Below are 19951 nucleotides of genomic sequence, written 5' to 3' on the forward strand. Positions count from 1 at the left end.
ATTAATCTCTTAAGTCACCAGAGTCTTCAACTCTCTCATATATTTTCAAAGGGCATTTCTGTAAAGACTCATCATTATAATACTAAAACAGTGCTGGGAATGTACACGGGCTGTCGAGATGTCTGTTTTTACACAGCATCTCAGTATGCCTCAGTTCTGAGGTTTCATGTGCTGTGTCAGATCAGATCAATAAGCAAGCAGTTTTAAAGCACGTACTGATCATACAGCTCTTTGCCACAAACTAAATTTAAGTTATTTTTAAATTCATGTGGCATATAAACAAAGTTTTTCACTCAGGGATTTTAGTTGGTCAACAATTAGTCAAGCAAACCTCTGGGTAAAGTCCCTTCTATGAAAGTCAGTAACACGCAACTTCGGGGGGGGGGAGAAGGAAGGGGGAATGGGGGAGGCGGGAGGGTTGTTTCTAATTACTCTCTTTGAACAGACTAATTGTAAAAGGATTAAAAATAGATGCTTTCACATCCCATAAAACAGTAGGCAGCAAATCAAGACCAGCAAACAAGGTTTTTTTTAAGCACTTGAGAAAACCTACCCCTCCCACAAATGACTAACGTAATCACTCTTGAAAACAATGTGCAAGGGTAAACTTTCGCAGTCAAGCCATCCTGCTAATGCCCTCAACTGCTCAGAGGATCCAAGAAGCTACAGATATGTAAGTACAGAAATGAATTAACTTTTAATTTTTTTTTTTCACTCAACAACAGCAAACAATTCCAGAAAGATTATTTCTTTTTGGCATACTGAGTATTTTCATGTGGTAGGAAGGATAAATGATCTTCAGATGGGAGAGACAAGGCTCATGGAAGAAATTCTGATATTTTATGTTCACATATTAATATGCAGCAGTAGATTTTTATTTAAATGATCCATTGACCCACAGCATCAGTAAGTTATTTCAAGTCCTTTCTTGTAATACAGCCTTTCAATGATCACAGGGAAACGTGATACTGCATTAGCTTAGAAAATTTTTTTTAGCAATAGTGATTTCAGTTATGCTAATGCAGAAATAACTACTGTACAAGTAGTAAGGGAAGCACTGCAGTTTTTAAGTCATTCACTGAAACTTGCAGAATACTTTAACAGTAGGAGAAAGCCTTAAAACAAATCCGTACTGTGAACTGCATGAATGCACGGCTTGCTCTATCACATGCACTCCTCGTCTATGAAACAGCCTTTACTATCGGCGCAAGAACTCCTCAGTCACTCTTTTCACATCTAAATATTGCAACAGAATATTTTAAGTATTCAAAGTTTTATGAGCTAATTCCTCTTTTACCTTCTTACATGCATTTCTTTCAAAGTTTTTAGAAGGAATTCTTTTTATTATACCGGCAAAACAAGATAGATTGTTCAACAGACAATAACTGAACTATCATCTAATCTTAAAAAAAATAGAGACGGCATGCATCATGCATGCCTTTGAGCACAGAATAAGAGAGGTCTGTCTAACATCTTCACGGCTCCTCCTGAAGAGACGAGGGAACTTAAAGCTTACCTGGCAGTTAGTCTTTAAGAGCTCAAACCTCAACCTTTCTGTTCGAAAGGCTGAGGAGTGTGTATACATGTAATGAATAATACATTTAAGCTAGAGTTCTGAAGTTGTAATCCCTAAAATTAAAGACTGTACCTGTACAGTCTACGTATCACCCAGAAAAAAAAATTATATAAAAGGTGTGCATGTGTTCTAGTACTGAAATGCAAATTGTTATTTGATACCTTTTTTCTTTGGCTTGCAGGAATGTACCTGTCAGTGGCTCAGGTTTTTATTTTGTTTATTTGCTACATTTTAGGCTCTCTCCTTTTTACATTTAGTATACTTAAGCAAGTAAATTGAAGGGAGGTTAATCCTCTCAGCATCAGCACGGGTCTCCACATTAAAATGCATATTTGGCTGAGAAGGTTTATGTTAGATAGTTCTCTCACATTAAATACAATGATCACATTTTGAAATAGAGATCCAGTAGATAAAAGCGAGACGTACACTTCAAGTGAGTTGCACTTTAACTAGTTATGTAGCATTTCAACTCAATTTCTTTATTTCCATTTCATTTACTGTAGCTTCTACTATTTTGAGTGCCAAATATAACCGTCATACAACTTTGCAAAATCTATAGCAGGACCATAAAGATCCCACAGTGTGTGCATCTGCATATTCTGTTAAGCACCTAAAGAATATTATCATTCTTCATAGTCATCATTAAGACAACTTCATTCATGAAATGCATACTTGGGATTCTCTGACGTGCGGCTTACAAATCTGGCTCCAACAAACTTGGATCTATACCAAGGAAGAATGAAAGCACTAGCCTGGAAACTATCTTACCAAAATTAGCTGTGGGTTGCGACCTGAGGATTCAGTCTTCAGGTCACTAGGCCTACTCATTGTCATTTAGGACACAAAACACAACAGCTTTTGAAAAAAGGTAAATTGACATAATGCACTAAAAGCATATGAGTGTTAAAGTATTAGAAAGAAACAGGAAGCTTTAGGACATGCCTGTCTCTTGCCTCAGCTTTTATTAAACCACGTGTAGTTCCCAAGACACCAATACATACACCCACATGTAACCTTAGGTGTATGGTCTTTCTATATTAACAAAGCATTCTACTATGCAACCTAGTATGCCACTTTTTAACATACGTAACTTAGTTGAATCAAGCCTTTTTCTCAAACAGAGAAAACACACTACAGAGAAGATCACTTGTGTGGCAAATTGGAAATTCAAACAGTAAATATGACTGGTCAACAGAAAACAACTGATTTCAGAGATTAAGGAAAAAATTAAACCTACCTAACCACAGCACTGCTTGTTTTCCATCTTCTACTGTTTAAACTCTATAAGACTTATACAGTTTATACCTGTAGGGGGGTCTGTAAGCTCAGTAAATCCTCAGGTCGGGCATTACAGGGAAAGAGAAGCCTCCTTCCCAACCATTCCTTTTAAAACATTTATACTCTTTATGCATACAAAACCAACATTACTCCCCAATGCTGTTTGTTAAAGAAATACTGTCCGTCTCAAAGTGATTAAACCATACTATGTATAGAGTCAGGAGACATCTTTCTAATGATCTGCTGTGCCTTTCCAAGAATTTAATTAGTATCCCTCTTAAATTAGCTACTGGACAGATGGACGAGGGATTCATCTCCAAAGAATGAAAATTATTGAAGAGAGGCAGACAACTCACACAGATTACAATACACAGTTAAAGCCTCCTACACTTTCCCTGCTCTGCTGAAAAGACAGATGGTGCTCCTTCAGCAAAAGCAGGAGATGAGAACAAGAAGAAAACTCATTTAGCATACAGAGAGAGCTTTGTATCACTGCTTGCACATAAACCAAACCCATGTAATGTAAGGTTGCAACATTGCAACTGCTAGGTCATAGCTTAAGTCTATGCTTGTTAACAGTTAAATGTATCTAACATTACGATACTACATATAAAGCTCATCATACATGAATGTCTCTATGAACCAGGCCTTTGGATTACATAGTACTTCCAGACTGGAGCCACCATTCTGTTCCTCAAACACCTTTTGCAGTGGGGACTCTACTCTGAGCTGGGCTCCTGCATACTGCAGTATATATGTAAAACAAATGAAGAATGCCAAACATTTTCACAGAAAACCAATCTCTTAAAACAAACTATTTTCCTTCTTTGATGAGATTGCAAAATTGGCTTAGAAAGGCACCTGCACAGATTTCAGACATGCCAGATTTTGTAAGCAGCTTGACATGGTACTGTGATTCCCCTCTGAGTGGATACGATTGCTATCAAACATCAAGAAAGCACGCAGAATAGACTAAAAGCTGGCTAGCTAGCAAATGTAATAAAGTAATTGGCTAAAGAAAAACTTTTTTTCCACTGGTGGTCAGAAAGCAAACACAATGCTAAGACTTGAAAATGGCAAGTGAGAGAACAGTAAGGAACAACCTGCACTGGTTGCAAGCCTAATATTATAGGCATAAAATAAAAATTACTTTAAAACTCTCCAAGGTGTAAGGTCCTCCCAGGTAGAAGCAGAGGGCACTGGCCATGCCCCTAGGCTGGAGAGATCCTAGGACACAGGGAATCTGAGAAGTACTCTGGGATCACAGTAAATAACACTGCTCCCTGTGCAATGCTAGACAACTCTCTCTCGGATACCTAATCAACCGAGCAAAAAAAGCAGGGACATAGTGGCGAGTATACTTCCACGTTACACCGATACCGAGAGGCATCTGGAGCCCCATGACCTGTGCGGGACTAATTTGGGGTTAGAACAGACGTCACAGGACTATTTTGTCTTGTGGCGAGACATTGAAGAAGTTCACCTTGAACTGCTAAACCCAAAAGATTGTAGAAAGGGGAAAGCCTCAACAGAAACAGCAACTGCAAATTAATTTTAGAGAAATTTCAATAAGAATCACAGAATCACCGGTTGGGAGGGACCTCAGCGATCATCTAGTCCAACCTTTAAAGAGACACGCACATTTTGTAACAGGGAGGTTGACTGACCAAAAACCACAGTACAAATGGTTAATTCGTTTTCTCTTCAGTTCTCCAAATCAAGACCGAACAGCATTTTGGAAAATATGCTTGAAATGAAAAGGTAGTTGAATCCATACACAAATAACTAAAATAATAACATAACTTGGATTTTACAGGTGGCCACATTAAATGAGTAAGTGTTCTCTTTCCACTGCAACTTTACAGGTCTGTGTTATTGAGCATTGCATGCCTGCAGACTCAGGAAAAAGTGAAAACCTGAACAATCTTCTTTCCAATACCAATATAAAGACAGGAATTTTAAATATTTTATGCCTTAAAAGTTTGCATGTACCTCTATGCAAAAAAAAGATGGCAATATTTTCTAAAATTATTTAATTGGTAAATTAATGCCCCCCCCCCCCATACTTCAAAATACTATCGTTAATAATCTCAGAAGGCCAGTGGGGAGGGGTATTCAATCCAACAACCTAGAAGAGCAAATGTTCTGGTAGTGATTCTAGATGGTAGCTTCAATGGTGCATCTGGATTCATGAAATTAAATTGTCATGTTCTCATAGGCACACAGCTCATTAAGATCAGTTAAGAATCAAGTCCAGCTAGTCTGAGGTATGCAGCAGTAAGGTGGTAACATTCTCCATTTTCGCTCCAAGAATGCAAAACAAACAAAAAGTACACAAAATGGGCCTGCTGTTGTTTTTTCAAATACATTCTGTGGAGGACGGCATACGCTCTGTAAGTGTAATAAACTGATCACTAAGGATTGCTGCCAAGAAATAAACAGCAACCTGACACAAGGAATAGGACTAAAAAAAAGTCTTGTTTTACTTAATAGTCTAGATGCCTTTTAGGAAGAAAAATTTTAAATGCAACCCTGTTCAAGATTGACAAGAAAAACCGAAATACCTGCTGAGGTGAATGGAGTTCGTTCAACAAAAATAAGAGCTCAGATGTACAAAGAAGTTACCGTACTCAGGTGATATGCATTAAGTTGTCAGGTGGTAGCAACTTCACCATCTGTTTGGGCCCCAAACCACACACAGTATCTCAAGAGGTTTGTTGTTTTTTTTTAAAATCAGATAATATAGCACCTAGACACCATGGTGACTGCTCAAAAATGCCCATACATACCTACACATAGAGAAAATGCTAATACTCATCTGGAGTATTATAAAACGTGCACCCTACATGAACAGTCAAAATATTTTGGGGATAACAGAGGATCAAAAAGAACACCTTCCCCACCCAGGACTGACTTCCGCAGCAGGCAGAAGAGCCTGCTGACATCCTCTGTCAAGGAGCACAGCGTAGCTGACGTGCACGCTGCCCTGGACGCCCATGAGCTGTGGTCCTCCAGCTTTCTTCTCATCTGTTGGTGGCCAGTTTGTCCTGCTGTGGGACTGCTCCCCCTGTATATCCATGGTAGCACCATGGATAGACACAAACTCTCTCTCAGCTAGGACTCCCTCCTCAATATAGCCATGGTTTTATGCAAGGGTCAACATCCTATTCTGAGCAACAAGAAGTTCTAGACTAATTTATCACAGTAAAGATCTGACTCCATAGCACAAAATTAGGTAACATGCATTTTATGAAATTCTACTCTTGATGTAAAAAAAAAAAATTAATTGAAATAACAAAGTCTCCTACATCATAGTTAAACACGTTTGTATAATAGATATTCTATATGTCACAAACATTTATAGAAAGAGAAACTAATGGATGTGACAATTATGCACACTATTTATGAACCAAAACTATCACAACTTTACAGTGAAAATAAAATTACACAGTTAATATGCTGTAGCTAGTTATGGCAATAGAACTGTTTAGCATAAATCTCAGATTGTTCTTCCTTACGTATGTTTAAGAAATTATTTTACCTAAATTTCAAGGAAGGTATAAGTCAAACACACTAACACCACAATACTGTAAACGATGTGGAATTAACCAATACAAAATTACATTCATTCTTAAATCTACACTACAGCTGGAGAGTTGCTATTTGCCAGTTCAATTCCCTTATTCAAACCATAAAACTCCAACTTCAGATTTGGCTTCTAACCATGAATGCAGTATTCCCACCTCTTGATGCAGGGTACATACTTCACAGGTATCTAAGAATCAGAACATTGTACATCTATCAGTCAGAAATCACTCACCTGTCTTTCCTACTGCCTGGGCAACACAGAAGTATAGACTTAATAGAGTATCTGGATGTTAAATGTCTGTCTTAAACATATGTAGTATAACTCATCTATGTATTTCAATACACATCGTCCACTCTCCACAGGTTTACTGTTTACAGAGAACTTTATGCACCCCTGCTAAGCTAGCCAGAGTCTGATCAGACTGGCTTATAATACAGTGTGTGTTGCTGGTACAGTAATTGTGAAACCCAAAATAAGTAGGACAATCTCCTCAAAACATGAAAGAAGATTGTAACCTTTTAATGCTTTCACAAGTCAATAAAAGGATAGTGAATACTTTCTAAAACGTGTAGCTTCAAACCCTGAAAAGTGAGAGGTATTTTCCAGGAAGACTTTTTCAAGGTACAACAGACTACAGTAAATATTGTGTGTTGAAAGGCAAATGCTCAGAAATAGCCTAGACACTTTAATTAAAGTTACCAGATAGACTTAAAACTCGGGTTACAACAGCTTTTATCTCCAGATAGTACTGTGTATTAAAGCAGAAGCAATTTCCTTTTGACTGCTGTTTTAATCCATAAATGGTGCTTCTGAGAGGTACCATTTTCCAGAACAGCTGCTTGAGGAGTAACATGAGATACACCATCCTTTCTGACATTTATGCTTACACTATGCAACTGTCAGGTAACAACACCCCTAAGAAATATTTTGCACCGGAAGAAATATCAACAGGACAGGGTGTCCTTTCCGTTTCTGAAATTCTGCTGGATCATTTTTTATATTTTTAAGTCTCCCAAATCACTGCCACTTTGCAGCTCTTCCATGCTACTTTTGAATGTGCAGGTTAAACAATGTCTAAAATCTACTAAATTGGCAACATTTAAAATATTTCAGCAGGGTTCTCTCTCTTTTGCAGCACCACTGAAGAGTGACTAAAGTAGTAGTCTTCAGAATTTATGTATATAACAATATTTGAATTAGATTCCAAAAGCCAATTCTTGAAGCTAGTATTAAACAAGCTGAATTATTATAATGCCAGTATGATAAGAACACTGAAAAAAATTTAGTTTCTCTAAATAAGTTAAACCATCACAATGTGAATTGTTAGAAATGAAAACTCCCCAAAATTAACTGAAACACATTTAAAAGATTGTGTCTGCTTGTCTGAACCTTGGGGACTTCGTACGATCCTTTATCATATGATTTCTTCAGACCCCTTTTTCCTCTCAGATTGCTTTAAACAGTCTCCCACCTCCTGACCATCTATAAACTTCACTTCCCAAACACATTACACCCCTGGTTTATTATTTTGCCCCGCCTGATTTTTTTTTTCAGGAAAGAAGCAATTGGTATCAAAACAGAAAAGCCAAAAAGCATCATCTTTTTGTTTGTTTTCAGAAGGAGGCTTGAGAAGTATTTCACCACAATGAAGTTTCATTTCAGTTTTTACAATCTTGCTTTTTGCAACAGAGGTCAGCTGTTGTTATGCAGAAGAAGTTTATCTACATTTATTACAAAATGTTCCCTTTTCTTTTTTTTTCCCGTGTTAGGTCTACTGAGCTTCCTGCAACAGTGGTTACAGAAATGGACACTTCCACAGCTTCTCAGACAAACAGTTCCACCTGTGACTTATATGAGCACAAAGACACAGCACGGATACTACTGCCTGTCTTCTACAGCTTCATCTTAATTCTTGGGGTGCTTGGAAACACCATTGCCCTCATTGTCATTTTTAAAAACAGAAAGAAGATGAACTCCACTACCCTCTATTCAACAAATCTTGTCTTCTCCGATCTCCTGTTCTGTATTGCCTTGCCTACAAGGATAGCCTACTATGCCCTGGGATTTCACTGGCCATTTGGAGAAGCATTATGTCGAATAACTGCTCTCTTCTTCTATATCAACACCTACGCAGGTGTAAACTTCATGACATGTTTGAGCATTGACAGGTTTTTCGCTGTTGTCCACCCCTTCCGATATAAGATCAGAAGAATTAAATATGCCAAGGGCATTTGTGTCTTTATCTGGTTTCTTGTATTTAGTCAAACTTTCCCATTACTTATACAATCCATGTCACAGGAAGAAAAAGAAAGGACTACATGCATGGAATATCCAAACTTTGAAAAAATAGAACATCTACCATTTATACTTCTTGCTGCCTGTTTAGTAGGATACCTTATTCCCCTGGGGATTATAGTATTCTGTTACTCTCAAATTAGCTACAAACTTTTTCAAGCGGCCAAGGAAAATCCACTGACTGAAAAATCAGGGATAAACAAAAAAGCCATCAACACAATTGTATTTGTAATTATAGTGTTCATTATCTGCTTCACCCCTTACCACGTTACAATCATACATCACATGATTAAGAAGCTTCAGAATGAACCCTTGTGTACTCAAAAGAAAATTTTCCAGAAGTCGCTCCATTATACTGTGTTTTTGATGAATTTTAACTGCTGCCTAGATCCTTTCATCTATTTCTTTGCATGCAAAGGATACAAGAGAACTGTAATGAAAATATTGAGGCGACAAGTGAGTATATCAATTTCAAGCGCTGTCAGATCACATCACGAAGAAAGCTCACGCGATGTGGGAGAAACGCAAATGATGGTACTTTCAAAATCTTCCAATGGAAATGTACCTGAAAAATAAAGTCTGTAGTACACTGCAGTGGAGCAAGCTTAAACATCCAGGGTCCACAGCAAAACCTCTTAGTGCTCCCTGTACAGCAGCTTAAGTAAGATTCTCTTTCTCAGGATGTCAGGAAATCAAGGAGTGATGTTGGACTGAAAAAGGACTGTCACAGGACAGCAGGAAAACTCAGCATTATAATTTCCTAGTTGTTTCATTTTGAATGATCTCATTATTTTTTCCAGGAAATACGCACCATTGTGAATGTTCAAATTCCATACTGCACATACGTATGCCTGGATGTTATTAACTCATGCAAAGACTTGGATCACAGATTGCGTGTCTGAGAAAGGGTTAAACACAAATAGCTTACAATTCAGACTGACTACAACTAGAACATCTGAAAATGCAAGACCCCTAGCTGAGCTCCAATAACTGCAATGGTTTTGTTAGCCAAGTCACACAGCAAAGAAAATCAAACTTTGAGATAAAACGGACAATTTCTGTTCACGTTTGACTATCACAAGTGCCTAGTTTATAGCCCTTTGGAGGTTTTATAGTGGCATTTTATAGTACTTAGAGCACAAGTGTCTTAATGGACAATTCATAGATAACATTGTCAAATGTAACAGATGAAAAGTTAATGAACTGCTTGGTTCTCCCCAATGCTGAGTATCTCCTGTATTAAATCACTCATCTTTGCAAGGTGTATTATCTCTTTACTCCCTTTCCTAAAGGAGAACCTTTTTGCTTCTGTATTGTAAAGCGGCGCTATTCTAATTGTATATAAATTATTTATAAACTCAAAAAATAAGTTGAGGTGAGAGACTGTAATATGAAAACTATACCGTTTCAGTCAAAGAGCAGTGATACAGGGTTCTTCAGAACTTCTGCTGAAGTCAGACATGGACACAAGACAAACCTTTTAGAAACAGGAATAAATGTTCACAGTTGAAGGCACCAAAAAGTATATTAATGGATTAATTCTGATGGTGTGAGATGGCCGCCTCTTTTTAAGTGCTGTTTACCTGAGAGATCAATAAAGAAGAACAGCAGGATTGGCTGGGAAAGGACAAGCTTTCCCACCACACCTTCATACAGCGCATCTGGGCTCCCTTTGGGCACACTGAAATTGGGCCAGCAAAGTGACCAAATGACTTAAACACATCCTGCTGGAATCGGCTCAATACCAGTTGAGTATCCAGGATGCGAGCTCTGGGTTCCTGCTGTCATGCCCTTCCGTCATGTGTCAGTTTCCTTCCCTACTTTATTCCTGGCCCCCATGTCTTTTCTTTTGTCTTCTATCTTACTAATATGCCTTCACCTGCCAACACAACTTGGTAATTGCACCACGAGGTTGTGATGGAAATGGAAAATTAAAGAGGGCTTGATAATTACTGGTAAAAGCTATGCCAGATGTCAGAATAAATGTTATTTATTGCAGCTGTATCTCTCCGGCACTGAGGTTGTACTGGAAGTCAAACAAACATAGTTACATTTGTCATCTTTGCAACTCTTTCCTTCCTCACATGTTGACCTCCGCCTACCTGCAAACATGGAAGGGTCATATCTGAACAGCAGTACGGAAACATTAAATTAACAATTACTTTCTTATGGGAAAGAAAATGAAAAAGACCCTATATTTTATAATGCTTAGATTGCTAAAATTGAGTTTCTGATTATAAAAGACACTATGCAGCTACAAGAAAATGGTTTAAGTAAAATAATTTTTAACAGAAGTTCTACTTAATTCTGTATGTTATAGCAGTTCTGTTCTTGTCAGCTTTTTAATAAACTATTTTAAAATATTATTTAAGAATTTGTTCCTATTGGAGTAAGCAAATTATAGCCTGATAAAACCACAGACAGACCACTCATGAATAACCAGAAGCTGTACAAATAAAATATACGTATTACTAACATCACACCAGTAGAAGCTCATTTTATTCTACTAATGTCTGTTTTTTTATTTTTGGTATGCGTTTCATCTATCTGTGATTAAAACCTTGAGAGCAAGAAGGTTTTTCTTATATTTGTCTGTAAAATATAACTCAAATATATATTTTAGCACCATGTAATGCAGATATCCATTCTAAGTAGAAACAAAGTGAAGATAAGTATTGGAAATCCTTCTCTATCCCTGTTTTCTCCTGATAGCAATTCTGCTATTTTCAAACTTAGACTTTTTTTTTTTTTTTAGATCACATCAACATTCTCCAGCAGCTAACTTTACAGCAAAATACTGCTTTTGCTCTAACAAGCCTTAGAGTGTTGGTCCAGTTAGATACAGGTTTGAAGGAAAAAAAATAGCTTTTCTATTTTAATAATTCTCAAATGCCAAAGAAACCAATAAAATAAAAGCCTTTAAAAGCTAAGATAAGGTCCGCTTCCTGACAAGAGTCCTAAACGCACAGACACACAGACAGACAGTGACAATTTATAGCTGCAGCAGCTGATGCCACTGCTTCCCCTCACTACTCGTTAGCACACCCTCACAGCTCATACACACTCATATCAATGAGAAGCCTCTTTTCTGTGTGCTTATCTGAAACTGCCAAAAGTAGCGGCGGTGGTTTCGGTTGGCCTGGGACATGGCATCGAAGTTGTTTAAAGAGCATCTGTCCTATTTCTTCTACCAGGTGTTCTGTGGGGTGGTACCACCACCAGAGAGATGGTAACAAGCTGCTGCATGGGAGCAAGTGAGAGCAGTAACACTGAAAACTTACAGCGATTCTCAAACACCTGGTTTTCTTCAAGATGCCCTTATCCATTCACCCTGCTGGTACTCTTCCCCAGTACTGTCAGTTGGAGTGTTTTTACGGTAGCAGTTACACGTAGTGGCACACCTCAGGTCCCTCTCCTACTGCATGCTGCACCGACATGAACAGAGGGGATAAAGCCACACCCGGTATCTCTTTTCCCCTCAACACTGAGTATATAATGGATGTGTCTATCTTAAAGACATGAGCACGTCATGCCATGCAGTATGTGGCTGAAGCAGTATGAGCTTTGCAGAAGAAAATATCCTTTTGATACATTCTAGGAAATGCCCCCTTTTGCATGAAAGGGTGGGAAACGGTCATACAGATTTGGAGCGCACCCACCCTTTTCACATATAAATAAAGCAGCTGACAACTAGCAGGGCATTCAAATGGCTCTCTCATTATGAGGATCTGACTGAAGTTCTTCAGAGAAGCTGGGCGTCTGTTCGGAGGGTGAAGCCCATGTTGATGACAAAACGATAGAATACCTTTTAACTCTGCACTTTGGAGTGTAGGGCTTGGGCAGCTGCTAAGAGGACATCAACTAGACTATGTCTCCACTGTTGACATCCTTCTCAAATCTTATCTGGCAGAGAATGTGACAGAGCACATAGAAATAAAAATGATGGCGGGGGTCAAATGGTACATTTTGGCTGCCTCTGTCCAGGTCCAGAAAAGAAAGTTGTATAAACACCTGTTGTTGAACACATGACCAAGTGAAGGTGCATCACGTGAAAAATCCCAAAACAGGCATGCATTTTCAGCAAAAGAGCATTTAGTGCCTTCACCTTTTCTTTCGCTGAGAATGTAAAACTAAGGATTACTACGGCAAGTGCTCAGACAGGTTCCCTCAGCTGCCTTGGGCTCAAAGATATTGAAGTCTAACTGAAAGAGAGAAGATGAGGAACACAAATTTCTGTGGCTTACTGTCCCAGACGAAGAGGACGGGTATTCCCCAAGGCATCGCTGCCTGAATCTTCTGGCTGTGGCCCTGAAAGCTATGCAGGTGTGGAACCTGTCAGCAACACGGTCATCTCCTAGCAAAACAGAGCAACAGCAACTGTGTGAAGTGGTAAACATGCTACCACAAATAATACAATTCCTAAAGGTGGTTAATGACTCCTCTTAAACCAGCAAGCTCATTAGTATAACGAAAAAAAATTGAGGGGTTTGTGTTTTGGGGTTTTTGAACAGAAGTTGCATTAAAGTCTAACATTGTTCTGAAAGTCAAAAGCTTTCAGGTAAGCAAGAAATGAACAGACGCCAAGAAAACAAGGAGACAGTCTGCAGCATAAGAAAAATAAATAGGGTGCAAATGGAGAGAAGGAGAAGAGAAGCTTTGCCTTACACGACCAGTTTTGGAGGAACTGAAAAGCAGCAATGTACTGTCTCTTCTACCTCCATGCCTGTTGTACAGAGCGGGGGAAGAGCTCAAGACAAACTAAGATTTGTATCTTAGCAGTATCCCACTGTGCTGGCTCAGTACAGACAAGGTCAATGGAGACCAAGAATTACTAGAAAAACACCAAATTCATCTGAGTGAAATATTCCTCATACAGTCTTGCCTAAGCTGTAGCCTGCAGACTAAGGCTGTGGCACAAAATGAACTCAGTCACGCTGCAACCCTTTTCCGAAGAAAAATAGGGGAATTGCTGTTTGTGTAGTAAATGATCAAACATATTTCCTCAATTTTTTTCCCCTCAGAATACTCTCTTGGCTTCCTGCAACTTCTAATTTTGGCGTTCCTGAGGCAGATGTCTCATCTTTGCACATGAGAGTCCTCAATCTTCTTCCATCGGCCTGTCTGGTCCCTTTTTGAACTCAAATAAGATGTCTGTGCCTGCAGCATCTTGCAGCAAGACGTTCCACAGTCTAACTAGCCACAGTGTGTGGAGCCGTTTTCTTTTGCTTGTGACACCTGTTAGTTTCATTTGAAGTCCCCTGCTTCTTGTACTAGAAATGAGTGAACACAGTGACTCACTATTCACCCCGTCCACTTGGTTTTACTCTTGGTTTTATAGGCTTGCATCAAATCCCCTTCCTTCAAGTCATCTAGTTTCTTCTCCTGTGAACAGTCAGATCAAATCTGTTCACGACTTCATCTAAACTATAGAGGAATGAAAGAAGGGAAGTGCAAAGAAACAACAGAAACCCAACTGTGTCTGAGCTGGGTGGCAGAAGAGAAGAACAGGACATCTCTATACACAGGGAGATCAACAGCATACTGATCTGCTTTTCCTACCACAGTAGCATACAGGTAAGGCTCAAAACCAGGACCTTGCCCCACGACTGCCAAATTTGGATAACTTTGCTCAGATGCATTAAATAAAAAAGAACAGCACCTCAATGGGCTGGAAAAATGGGCCCACAGGAACTTAATGAAGTTCAGTAAGTCAAATGCAAAGTCCTGCACCCCAGATGGAATAACCCCACACAACACTGCAGGCTGGGCACGAGGTGGTTAGAAAGCAGATTGGCAAAAAAAAGTCTGAGCTCCTGGTGCACAACAAGAGGAGTCAGTGTGACCTCATGACCAAATATGTACGGGACCATGTTCGAAAGAAGGTCGAGGGAAGCGATCTTTCCCCTCCATTCAGTATTTGCGAGATTATACCTGGAGTCCTGTACCCAGTTTTGGGCTTCCCAGTACCAGAAAGATACTGATCCGCTGGAACAAGTCCAGCAGAGGGTCCCCAAAACGATGAAGGGGCTTGCAGCACATGCTACAGGCAGGGTGGCTGAGAGAGCTGAGATGGTTCAGCCTGGAAAGGGAAGACTGAGATATTACTGCTGTCTTCAACTGCCTAATGGGAAGGGGTTCAGAAACAATGGCAACACCCAGTAACAGCCACAAGTTGCAGAAAGGAACAATAAAACATTAGGAGGCATTTTTTCATCATGAGGTTAGTCAGGCATTGGGAAATGTTGCACAGAAAGCCTATGAAATCTCTATCCTTAGAGATACTCAAAACTTGGCTGGACACAGACCTGATTAAATTGGCACTACCAGGGTTGAACAACATGACCTCCAGAGGTTCCTTTCAACTACATCCTCCTACAACTAACAAATTTGGTCAAAACTTTAAGTTAGATGAGAAAGCAATATGAAACTCAATGCCCTTGCTGTAGAACTAGCAAATTACACAACTTCAAAAATCTTCCAGTGTTGTCCTCTACTTAAACCCTTATCAAAATGCTGTCATTAGCATCCTCCTAAAATAAAGAAAGGTCAAAGCATGGCCTAGATTTCTTTCCAAAAAGCTGCATTCATCTTTCCTCAGTGCAAAAATATGAGTTTCTCCTCTTCCTCTTTTCTTTTCCTCAGTTGTGACAGATGTTGTGCAAAGGACTAAACTAAAAAAGCAAGGTTTGCACCTGTTCTGAAGGCAGCAACATTTGTGGTTATCCTATCCCCTCCAGAAAAGTATACATTGTCTTATACCATGCACAAGGAGAGCTATGTTCCTCCCTCTAATAAGCTAGGCTTAGCAGTTTCATCCTTCCTGTGGCATGTAACTTTCGAGGGAAGTTGTGGTTAGTTAGCAGAAGACACTCTGAGGCAGCCTACTTTAAATATAGAGATGCTGAAAACTGATTATTCTCAGCTTACTAGCCTACAAAGCAGCCAGAGAGCGTTTTATCAGCAGCTGCTGATACTAAGGGGCTAGGGACTTGATGAAGCCTTAATATCACAACTTCTAAGTATGGAAAGTTACAGCAATTCTTACTAGAATTGACAGTGACAGATCATTGTCCCCACTGGGACAGGAAGAGATGAAGCACCTCTGCCAGCTGCACGTGTGAGGCATTTTTGACAAAAAGAGACAACTGAAGACTCCTGACAAATTCTGAGACTGTAAAGGCAACTCTGGGACAATTCTTTTTTTTTTTTTTTTTTTTTACCTTTAAAAAAAAGAAATACAGCGTATTCACAATGCCAGCTATTTGAAACATCCCAAACACCCATCAGAACCTTACTCCTTCCTTCACTCAGATGGGGGCAAACCAACTATTTTAAATGTGTCAGGGCTAGCTACTAGGATAGATACATAATAATGTTATTTATACTAAAAGAGGGCTAGAGGGCAATGCTTCACATTCATATCCCTAACACTTAACAACATCTCATGATCTCTCCTAGTGGCTTTGCTCTAGACAAAAACTGACATAAATGATCAGACAGGACATCTAGAAAGAGGCCTGCAAGAAGATAACACATTTTATGTCACTATTAAAAATGTGACCTGGAAGAAAGTATCTTAGCTCTGTGGATGGGTGGGGGTGGGGGTGAAGGCATCTGAAGTTACTGATGTAACAGATTACATTGTATTAATTTCATTAAATGAAGGATCTTTCCTCTTTAACTCCTCTTAGCTCGCAAGCTAGAGCAGAAGCTCTGAAACAAGCCTGCTTGGATACCACCAGTGGTAAGCAGAACTCGTGACCACAAATGCCAGCGATGACTGCAAAATGAGCAGCTTACAACTCTTCTTTTTTTTCTCCTGCACTGTTCCAGCCATTCAGCTAGCACCCTCATCCCACGGCCTTGGCCGTCAGGAGTCAGTCTGTACCCAGAAGCACAGTGAGAGCTGTCCACAGCTAGGCAAACCTATAGACGCCAAGCTCGTGGCTGAGACCAGCTAGCTGAGGACCACCACAGATGGAGAACCTAGAGTAAAGGAAATGCCTCCTGTTGTCTGAACTGGTTTTACTGCCTCCATAAAAGGTGTCTTTACATTTCCTCCACTGCATGTGGAAGCTGAACGTGGAAAAATTAATTCCCCTGGCTATGGCCCTGTCTTCCTAATAGCATGGTTACTGGTGCTGTGGAGACACTTACTGTACAGCTCAGCATCTCTATTCAAGCAGTCAAGCACCACTGCCATCATATATCCCTTTGCAGCATTTCTTGTGCTGCAACTTGCAAACTCCTGCTGAAATTAAATGATTAATGATCAGAATTGTAATTTTAAAATGTCCATAAAAAGATTTTTTAAACAGATATCCATAAAGAGTTAGTATCATAACATGTTTTAACTACAAAGTCTCATTGTCATGTGGCCTAGATAAGGTCTTCACAATTTTTTTTAAAAAAAAAAGAAAACCAAAAGTAGTATTTGTCTTTAATGTTTTAATCAGTTCTTCTGAGGCTGAGCAATCTTTATTCATTAATTTACATCCTCTGTCAAAATAGCTACAATTAGCAAGGCGTAAAGATGGTGCTTCAGTTCTGAAATTACTTCTCAGAAATCAGATTCTAATGCTCTTTCACAAGGTGCCACTTTCTGGTCACAAAGAAAAACAGGAAACAAGTACACCTCACTGGCCACAGACACGTTGGTGGAAGAAGTTTTTGCTACTCTCTTTTCACAATTCTATTCAACTTTTTCAGCATCTCAGAAAAAGGTCTAATCAAATAAGAGCTGTGATCTACATTCCAATTAATCTGACAATATAACCCAACTGCTCACAACAGGACTCTTCCACACACAGGGCAATGAGAGCAGTGGCCAAGTGGGAGGGGAAGAATGTCAGGGCTTACCAAGAAGATGTACCAAGAACTGCAGAGCACCTCAGAACTATAAATGAAATTTTACTTTAGTTAAGTGACCTTTGCTTTGGACTGTAATACTTTTTCGATCAATAAGAAATCAGAAAATCAAAAGTACTCTGAATCAAAATGTTTGCAACTGCAGAAGCAAACTTACCAATAATGATTTGTTTATCTGCTGCAGTAGCCAGTGGCGGACAACTACTCTGTGTAAAGTTAGTGATCCACATAACCACTAATTGAGGTGTATGCCTCTGTATCATGGATACCGTGTGACTGTTACCTAATCAAGGTGTATCTAATCAATAGTCTAGGTAATCAATGTTTGCACAGTCAATACATAATTCCTCTATATGCAGTCAATGCACATTTAATCTTAAGTATAGAGTATTGTCTCATTAATGTGAACTTTTACATGCAACAGTTCTGGGACTGCAGCTTTATTAATAAGAATAAGAGAGTATATTGTCCAAGGGAGTCTTAAAAGCTAAATCCTCACTCCTGGCTTGAATCTGTCAGTAACTGGTGAATCTGTACCCTGGAGAAACACTAGTGATCTCAGAGCTGGTGAACCTCACCATGGATGGGGTCTGCGCCGTAAGCGGTCCCTGACCTGTCCAGCCAATGCTGTAACATCTCGGAGTTTCCAGCATCAGAAGAGACATAAGATTTTGTAACTTGCTATCAGCTTTTCTGGGCTATCAATGAATAGGTATCTGCCTTGCAAGTGTGCCTTTCTTACTGGAATCCAGAAAGAACTGTCTTCTCCTTGGTGCAAAACACTTAGTATATTATTTTTTGCTTTTCCAACTGCCAATACCAGTAAGATAAAAGGTGAGTCATAATTCTTTTTCTGCAAAAAGAAGTAGTATTCTTTCAAATAAAAAAGATAAAAGTGACTAAGTTAAACTTAAATTAATGAATTTTTGTTATGAGCAGAATGAAAGTGTACAAACTAATGATAAGGCTTTGTGGAGAATAATAATGAAAAAAATGCAAGCAAAATACTAGCCATAGACAACGTAACAGTGAACTATCCTAAAATCTGTGAGAGAATCAAGCAGTGGTCCCTCTGAGAAAAACCTGTGATCAAGAAGTGGTTGGAAGAAAACACGGAATTAAAATATGAATTTGAAAAAACTCCCACTTTTTAAGGCCGTTTAGGATGGCAACAAACACTCAATAATATAACAACCCATTAATGCTACATGAACTTGGGAAAAATGGCTAAACATTTTTAGTGATTTCTGTGCTTCATACATAAAAGCCTAAGTACTAGTGCTACAAAACCCACAAATACCTCAGAAGAAAAATAAACCGGTATTTTATTTGTTCGAACAAACTGGTGAAATAAAAATATCCCTTAATCTGAAAATTTAATATTTTACTCTTTGAGTACTCTTAGCTGTGCTTCCCAAAAAACACTTGATGGCCTTTGGTAACAACACCAAGCAAATGAAATACTGTGGGCTACATGACAATTTGTTCTCACCATTTGGCTTCAGTTTCAACCTTTCAATATTTTGCAACAGGCATGAAGCAATGATTACCAACAGAGTGGTTAAAATTCTATTGAAACGAACAAGTTTTCCACTCTTAATATCTACCTCCCTCCTAGAGAAACTAGCTGCATAGAGAAACAATTTCAGATTAAAATTTTAAACGATTTTATTTTTTAGAAGTCTATTATTGCAGACAAAAATGGTGTCTGATTTTATTTTTAAAAGTTTTGTAGAAATATAAAAGATAATAATAAATTTTCTCTTCTTTCAATTTAATTTTTAGAAGTTCACAATGTTGGTTCAAAGCAACTCTCGGTACCATCACAACCCCTCCCCAACCCAAACTTCACTACCGTTTCTGTGTCCTCATACATAATAAAAATAATGGGAATTGCCACATCAAAGCACATTTCTCTCTAATCTGCTACCCTGATTCTGATTGACAAATACTAAATCATTCAGAGAGAGGCAACGTCTCGTAATAATACGCCTATTGTGCGGTTTCTTCAAAACAATTACTGCTTCTTCTAATAACCCTTCTTTAAAATTACCCAGTACGGAAATCCAATTATAGCTCATTTATCTTTAAAAAGGGTTAAAACAGCTGGCAATACTTAGTCATGTTGGCAAGGACACACGTAATGTTTACCTCCCATAAACATAAACTGCTTACAGAATACTGACTGCAGAGATTAATCCTGCTGCAGGGTAGACCAGCTTCTCTCCCCTTAAATAAAACCACATTCTAATCTGAATAACTACACTTAGTTCACAGATCTCTAATAATGTCATGATTGGTACTTTCCACTTAATAAAAGCAATTAAAAAAGGTAAGTGTGAAAG

General features: G+C 38.8%; 2 protein-coding genes across 2 annotated transcripts in view; one reads left to right on the forward strand and one right to left on the reverse strand.

Moving 5' to 3' along the window:
- The window catches only part of UBAC2 (UBA domain containing 2), a 98184-nt gene that overhangs the window by 41394 nt on the left and 36839 nt on the right, over positions 1–19951 (reverse strand). The gene's annotated exons all lie outside the window — the stretch shown is intronic.
- LOC104048607 (G-protein coupled receptor 183) lies at positions 451–11235 on the forward strand. Its single transcript, XM_009509124.2, has 2 exons — positions 451–673; positions 8213–11235. Exons 1-2 carry the CDS (start codon positions 633–635, stop codon positions 9312–9314), a joined length of 1143 nt encoding a protein of 380 aa, XP_009507419.1. The 5' UTR covers positions 451–632; the 3' UTR covers positions 9315–11235.

This window comes from Phalacrocorax carbo, chromosome 1, assembly GCF_963921805.1.
Source record: "Phalacrocorax carbo chromosome 1, bPhaCar2.1, whole genome shotgun sequence".
Lineage (NCBI taxonomy): Eukaryota > Metazoa > Chordata > Aves > Suliformes > Phalacrocoracidae > Phalacrocorax > Phalacrocorax carbo.

What these genes read in the sequence shown, in the direction of transcription:
- LOC104048607 (XM_009509124.2), top strand. Translation starts at nt 633, where the DNA reads ATGCCCTCAACTGCTCAGAGGATCCAAGAAGCTACAGATAT. An exon ending in ATCCAAGAAGCTACAGATAT is followed by an intron (nt 674 to 8,212) that starts GTAAGTACAGAA and finishes TTCCCGTGTTAG; the next exon opens with GTCTACTGAGCTTCCTGCAA.